Source organism: Plectropomus leopardus, chromosome 9 (assembly GCF_026936395.1).
Source record: "Plectropomus leopardus strain MGB_pleo_1.0 chromosome 9, ASM2693639v1, whole genome shotgun sequence".
Taxonomy (NCBI): Eukaryota; Metazoa; Chordata; class Actinopteri; order Perciformes; family Serranidae; genus Plectropomus; species Plectropomus leopardus.
Genome location: NC_142184.1, coordinates 20,817,996 through 20,825,537, shown reverse-complemented (window position 1 = coordinate 20,825,537; position 7,542 = coordinate 20,817,996). Strand labels below are relative to the sequence as shown.

Below are 7,542 nucleotides of genomic sequence, written 5' to 3'. Positions count from 1 at the left end.
TTTGTGTTGGATATTCAATGTAGGCCCGTAAATAAACCAGGTGCATCAGAAGAAACTGAATATCAAACTTGTGTCCATTTGGAATGAATCGGGGTTGTTGCCCCTAATCAAGATTTGACCTGAGCTGCTTCACTGTGGTATGAAAGATTCTTGATTCAACATTTTGAACTCTGCTAACTCTGCCATCTAGTGAATCATGACTAGACTGAACAGAGCTGGAAATACCTCATACTTTACACCAAACCTTACCTTTTCTTAAAACTATATAATTACCTGTAGAAATGGGTAATAACAGTAATCCATATTTGCATTAAATTATAATTAAGTTTTATTTGAATTAAGTTATTCAAGTCTAGTCATAAATGGTAATGGATTTTGACTTTGTAGTCAGTAGAGATTTGCCTATCTACGATATAATTTCAGTCAAACACAAAAATGCCTCGTAAATAGTCTTAATTTTTCACACAAGCAAGTTATTATATATAAACAATTTATAAACAGTAATTGAATGTAGAAGACAGAGGCCCCAGTACATCTCCACTGATAGCTGTTTGTATCAGCTTTATGAAGAATATCAATTGTGGCCCAATACTTATACTATCAATACTTGACTAGTTGAGTATTGAATAAGATTATCACTTTCTTGTTTTCTTGCAATTTGAAATCAGTCACTCTTTTACTTATTTTTTATCAAGGTATTAATTACTTTTGGGAAAAAGAGGATTGCAAAGTAGTAATGAAACTATTTCTAAGTTGAATTTCTTTTTTATTAAGAACAGATGTTAATGAGAAGAAATGAAGATGAATTATTGGTTAGGACACTTTCTTTCCTTTATAATCACTATCATTTTGTAACTTTAGTTTTCTACCAGCTGCCTAGTTTTACAAAGGCAGCTGATAGTTGCCACTCAATATGCTTATTTTTGGACAATAAGTTATACGTTATTGGTTAATTATAACAAATTGTCTCAACAAGCACTAAAATTCAAATTAACAATTCACTTGTTTTCCAAACATAGCCACCCAGTGGTTCTCAACCTTTTTTGTGTCGAGGACCTATAAATGTATACGCATTAAGTCACAGACACCCATTTGATTAGATTTCACTTCAGTGACTTCCATCTGAAAAGACTGTGGTTGTTAGAAATGATTCAGACCAGAATTATATAGTTTAGAAGTAGGAGATACCTCAGAAGGAAAGGAAACCTATGATCTGAACAGATACTCTTATGACTCTAACTCACATTGAGATTACTTCTTTAGTGAATTAAATAGTGAAAATAAACTATTCCCTATTTTTCTGGGGACACCTGGAACTATCTCAAGGACTCGTGGTTAAGAACACATTCAGATAAAGTTCAATCAGTATTTAAAATGAAAGAGTTTGAGTTATAGATTAAAACGTGCATTCTACGTGTTTATCATGTGATCATAATCCAGGCATCTTTACTCTCGAGATTTAAAACATTACTTGTGTATACAAAAATTGAGCAGTATCTGTAAATGTTAGGTCTAGTGTTACATTGCAAAGTAGCAAAAAAATAAAACTAGGCCTAGTAAGTGGTGAGATACCCTTAGTATGAATTTGAGGTACTTGTACTTTACTTGAGTATTTTCTTTTCATGCTACTGTATACTTTCATTCCATTACATTAACAAGGGAAATATTACACTTTTTACTTTACTACATAAATCTGACAGCTTTAGTTACCTTACAAGTTAAGATTTTTTGATAAAAACATATCGAGTTTATAAGATATGATGTTTTACTATAAATTAAATAACTAATTTATACAAGTACAGCAGCAACAGTTAGTTAATTGATCAATCAGCTGATTTGCATGAAATTAACTGCCAACTATTTTGAGAAGAAATTCATTATTTTTCTTTTGTGATACTTTTGAGTTTTTTTGGCTTTTTTTTCATAATTGTGAGTTTAGGGGTGTTTTAATAAAAAATAAAAAATTAAATAATTAATTTTTGGGGATTATTCTCCTTTTTTATACATATAATTTTGAGTTTTTGGGTGTTGTACCTTTGCAACACCAATGCAGGGCTTTCACTTGTAAAAGAGTATTTTCACTGTCTTACATTAGTACTTTTACTTAAGTAAAGGATCTGAACAACCTACTTCTTCCACCACTGGGGGCGACCTTTTTCTTACATTTGGTAGATGAAATATGCTAATAACACAGAGTCTTTATTACAAATGTTATATTCACACCAATCAGAGGTCAGTGTTTGCTCCACTTCCTTACACATGGATGTGGCAGTTTCCTTATTATGACGTCACAAACCTCCGGACAGCCCTTTTGCGTTCATACACGGAAAAGCAACCACACACTTGTCGTCACACACCGGAAAACAATGGCAAACACCCCAAACAGTGGTGGAGTCTGTTTAACTACGGAAGACTGTGCCATTTGTTTGGACAAAATTCAGGCGAAGAAAACATTAAAGTGCTCTCACTCTTTCTGCTCTGCGTGTATCGACACGGTTTTCAAGTTGAAGCCGGCTTGTCCGATATGCAACACCTACCACGGAGAGTACAGAGGGACGCAGCCGGAGGGCACGATGACGGTGATGCGCAGCTGGCAGAGTCTGCCCGGCTTTCAGCACTGCGGATCTATTGTCATACAGTACAGTTTCCCAGCTGGGATTCAAGGGGTGAGGATGACACTTTTAACGGAAGATTAACTGAGCAGGCTACATATCAACACAGCTTGTGATGGTGTAGTTTTATATCTCTCAGCTGTTTGTGATATCACTTCTGTCCACTGGAGAGCGCTGTTGGTTGTTTTAATGTGCCCACATTAAATTAAAGCACCTGGATAAGGTATGATAAAATAGCCACCAATTCAAAATTCGCTGTCACTCAACCATTTTACATCTAAAATGCTTACTTCATCGGGTCTAGTTTTGAAGCAACACCCACTTTGGGAAATTATAGGAAATAATACTACGTTGAAGTGATCTCAGAGGTGCATCCTCCCATTGCCAAAGAAACAATGTTTGGTGATAGATCAGTTCAGATCCTTTATTTGTTAAAAGGGCATTCATAGCTTTTATATACTGACAAATATAATGGTGACCAGACCCTTTTTCTGTGACATAATATTCAAAATAACTCAAAGCCAAAGAGACTTGCTAAAGTCTTAAAACTCTCAACTAATATTTTCATTAGTACTGTTAAAGGTTCATTGTTTATGATTTAGGGGGATATATTGGCAGAAATTGAATGTAATATAATGAGTGTGTTTCTTTGGTTTACAATCACCTGAAAAAAGGGTTGTCATGTTTTTGTTACCTTAGAATCAGCTGTTTATGTCTAAATCGAAAGTGGGTCTTTTTATGGAGATTGCCATGTTGCAAAACCATTTCTACAATAGCCCACAACAGACACACCAAACGCTAGCTCTAGATGGGGCCATTAACATTTATGCATCGACCAGTGTAGTAAAAATTCACTACATAACAAGCTCAAAAGCATCAGAAAAATACTTATTGTTATTAACAGTTATTAACGGTTTAAATCACCGGGTCAGAGGAAGAGACCTCAGCAGAAAACAAGGTTCCCGAGAAAAACCTCCAAATAATGAATACTGAAGTAATCCTAACTGGAAGGTTATGCTTGGCACATGGGGGAAGTTTCAGCTGGGTACAAACTGCAATCCTGAGTGCGAGTGAGTAGATTCCACCTAATCCCACACACTTCTCTTGAGTTATCTGCTGATTATTTTCTTGAATATTGATACTTGCTCAATGAAATGTCAAATAATTGTGAAAGACATCCATTAATGTCCTCACGTCTTGTTTTGTTCAATCTGTCAAATTATTTAATCCCTTAATCTTTTTGGCTTTGCTCCTGGCCCTTTAATGTTTTTCAGAAGGTGTATTCCCAACACATTTTAGAGCATATTTTTATGTTCAGGAAACCAGCAAACATCCTAACTGTGGTAGGAACAGTGTGCAGAGAACACACTTTATGCCATAGATGTGTTTAAAGGGGGTCCGATGGAAGAAGTAGGCCAAAGCAAATTGTTAAAAAAAAAAAAAGCATGGATTTTTATCTTGGATGCACTATAAAAACACTGACAACCCTGTGCTCAAAATGTTCTACAGGTCAGGATCTAAAGAGAGGAGGTGTGTGTGTAGGAGACGGACAACAAGAGAGAGGGGTTAATATTTTTGGATGTTGTGCAACACTGAAGGAATCAGAGAACTCCTAACTTTATCGAAAAAATCTAGTAAGGAGTCTTCGCTTAGGAGTGATTTAGGAAAATCCTCAAAGCAACTCTGAGCAAGGAGAGGACAGAAACGTTTACTTAACTGAGGTGTGGTTGACCCCATTGTTAGGTATGACACATTGTTTTAATAGATGTGATCGGTTGTCACAGACACGCCTTTTTGTGAGCCTGCAAGATGATGAACCAATGGAAAAGAAATGAACTGTGTCACAATTTGAAAGTGAAAGTGCCGTTTGAGTGATCATGCTGCTGTGCTTTATCATTTTTTGCTCAGTTTATTTCTGGCTTTATGCTGTTATTGCGTTGGGTGGGAGATGTGAGCAAATCTCTGAAGAGATCAATGGCCAGGATCATCCTGCACCATCTTATCTGTAGTGTTTCATTAACTCACTATCATCCAACATTTGGAGAATATTTCTCCTTCCTCTTTGTGTTTCTTCCATTTTCTCCTCTTAAGAAATGCTTAAGAAACTCTTAAAGTCATTCTTTCTACTCCTAACAGTTTTTCATCTTAGGAACTCTCTCAAGGGCTCAGATGTTTTGTGAATAACTTAACATTACCAGGACCTGGTCTTAACTTTAAGGTGATATTAATAGAAAATGTTCTAAGAGGGTTTTTTTTCTTAGAATTTTGTCAGTAGAAGCAACTTTTAGTACCAGAAATCTTTGTAAATACAGGCCCAGGAGTATTTATGCCTCTCAGTTGCAGCAGAAGTCGGCCCTTTTTCTTACATTGTGACAGAAGAAACAACCTCCAAACGTGTCTGTGTTTGTCTACAATGCAGTACTAATGCATCAAAGTCTTGGTCAGGAAAACCAAACCTAAGCGTTATCACAAATGGGCCACAATGGTTGGTCAGTGTCCATCACATGTTACATATATGCTGTTTTTCACCATATTACAGCCTGAACACCCAAACCCTGGGGTGAGATACAGCAGTACCTCTCGGACTGCCTTCCTGCCAGCCACCGAGGAGGGAGAAAAGGTCCTGAAGCTGCTAAGGAAAGCCTTTGACAGGAGACTCACCTTCACCGTAGGACGATCCGTCACCACAGGCCTGAACAACGTCATCACCTGGAACGACATTCACCACAAGACCAGTATGAGCGGGGGTCCACAATGGTATGCACATTACATTTTTCACCCATAAGTGCACAGAAACGTGTCTTGTTGGCACATGGTCTTATGAAGGTCTTATGTTTCTCTTACATCAAAACTAATAAGGTATAGTTTTTATTAAATGCATATCACCTACTTTTTTTTAGTAAAGTACTATTTGTAGGATTGAACAAACAAGTTATATTTGCCACGTTAACACACTTGATTTAGCTTGGTAGAATGCTAATATTGACTAATTAGCATTTAACACAAAGTACAGCTGAGGCTGATGGGAATGTGTTTAATTATGCAAGTATTTGGTCATAAACCAAAATATTGGGAAAATTAAAATGTTTTCTTGATAGTGATGCTTAGTTAACCCCTTTAAACCTAGAACAGCATCACTTTTCTTCTTTGCACCTACCGCGTGATACAATCTGCAAAGTAATATTAAGCTCCAATACGTGAGCCAATACGTACGTCCAGGATTTCTGTGTGCAGCTGTTTTATCTCATTTTCTATGTTACTCAAATCTATGTGAATTTTATTTGTTGTTGAAACTCTGTGTTACTGCTATTGTTGGTCAAGTCTTCCTTGTAAAAGAGATCTGTGATTATTCTCAATGACCAGGAAAAACCTGGTCAAATAAAGGCTAAGTTTATAATAGCTAATTTATAATATCTGAAGTTATTTTCATGATGTATTTTTCCAAAAGTCTTCAATATAAGACAAATTCTAAAGCATGAAGTAAACCTCCATCACAGGTTTTTGTGATGTCTGTGTGGAGTGAAGTAAATTCTGTCAAACAATTTGAATGTATTTGTCTACGTTAAGTTAAGATAAATACAGCTGGAGACACTGCAAGGATATTGGAACAATTAACATCATCGCGATTACATTCAGGATCCAAATCCCCTTTTATTTTAATCACTCTTATAATATATTGGCAAGTTACTGTTTACAATAAAGGAAATGTGCATTGCTTGCTCCAGAGATGGACATATTAGATATATTTATTTGTCTTTTCCCATTGCAGTTTTGGATATCCAGATCCAGACTATTTGTTCAGGGTTCAAGAGGAGCTTCGTCTTAAAGGAGTGACACAGGATGACTGATGGGTGAAGACAATCAGAGGACATCTTCACATACATTCAATTCTTTGTAGTGTTACAAAGTCTCTGATTTCAAGTCTGCACTGTTTGCAGTCCTCAAGCAGGGCTCGCCATCACTGAGGCTTTAAGGTGTTTCATTCTATGAAGTGGATACATGGAGCTATTATTTTGACATGTGCAGGTTAGTGGCTTTTTTTTTGTTCAACTATCAACTGACTATGCAAAAAATCATTCTCTGAACACAACTTGCACAGTATGTTATCGAGAAAAACACTGATTACAATACAGAGAGTTAGTATAAGGGGTTAGCCAGTAACACTGATCATCAGATTTCAGCATGTCAATATCTTTTAACACTGGTTTACAGGTCTGAAGCCTTGAAGCAGACACAAGAGACATACCAGAAGGGAAAAGCACTTTTCATTGGAGAAATGGATAAGTAGAGTTTCTCATGGAAATCAGGGATAATAATGTAAATGGAATTGTCATGATAATGTATTGTGTTTTAAGGATAATGTGATAATCTACATTTCTCTTAATGTCAACAAATCCCATGTAAAGACCAAAACTGACAGTGAACTGATCCTACTAGCAACTATTGCCTGAGTGGCCAAAGCCTATGTATGATGTAGCATATTCTTCTGTGCCTCAGACCTTTGTTGTTGTCGTAAACCTAATAAAAACACGGGTGACTTGTTCCTTTATTATAATGAACATAGGCACTGCAGTTTGTTTTAAGTTGATCCTACATACACCATCCTACTGTTGTCGATATTCACTAATGCACCAGATCTGCATCTGAAAATATCCCCAAACAAATACATTATTTACTACAGTTTGAGTAACATTTCCTATGAACTGCAGTGACCAGCTTTTTTAGGCAATTATTTTGCTGTTTTTGGAAATAAAAATAAATATTTGTGTCTATTTTTTTTTTTTTTAAAGATTCACATCTTCGGTAAGAAAGAATGGGCTCAGGGATAAGTGACACCACAGGCCGAGGAAGTCGAAAACTATTGACACATTGTTGGTTTCGGTCGAACAAATGGGATATATGTTCACTCAGCTTTATTGATATACTGTAG

The 7,542-nt window shown here is 36.2% G+C and overlaps 1 protein-coding gene across 4 annotated transcripts; it reads left to right on the top strand.

The window, feature by feature from the left end:
• Nucleotides 1-2,303: 2,303 nt before the first annotated feature.
• Nucleotides 2,304-7,171, top strand: LOC121947113 (E3 ubiquitin-protein ligase DTX3-like). 4 transcript variants are annotated; one of them, XR_015777516.1, is made up of 5 exons: nucleotides 2,304-2,666; nucleotides 5,152-5,369; nucleotides 6,382-6,463; nucleotides 6,551-6,638; nucleotides 6,825-7,171. XR_015777516.1 is itself a non-coding variant. In XM_042492020.2 (4 exons), exons 1-3 carry the CDS (start codon nucleotides 2,367-2,369, stop codon nucleotides 6,458-6,460), a joined length of 597 nt encoding a protein of 198 aa, XP_042347954.1. In that variant the 5' UTR covers nucleotides 2,304-2,366; the 3' UTR covers nucleotides 6,461-6,463; nucleotides 6,551-7,171. The 4 variants fall into 4 exon arrangements, 2 of the variants coding, with proteins under 2 accessions (XP_042347954.1, XP_042347953.1); XR_006106062.2 differs by having other exon boundaries at nucleotides 6,382-6,638; XM_042492020.2 differs by having other exon boundaries at nucleotides 6,551-7,171.
• Nucleotides 7,172-7,542: the final 371 nt, after the last annotated feature.

Excerpts from the sequence above, each read along its gene's own strand:
- LOC121947113 (XM_042492020.2), top strand. The coding sequence starts at position 2,367 with ATGGCAAACACCCCAAACAGTGGTGGAGTCTGTTTAACTACGGAAGAC. Across the intron at positions 2,667-5,151 it reads TCCCAGCTGGGATTCAAGGG|CCTGAACACCCAAACCCTGG; the intron begins GTGAGGATGACA and ends ACCATATTACAG. Across the intron at positions 5,370-6,381 it reads ATGAGCGGGGGTCCACAATG|TTTTGGATATCCAGATCCAG; the intron begins GTATGCACATTA and ends TTCCCATTGCAG.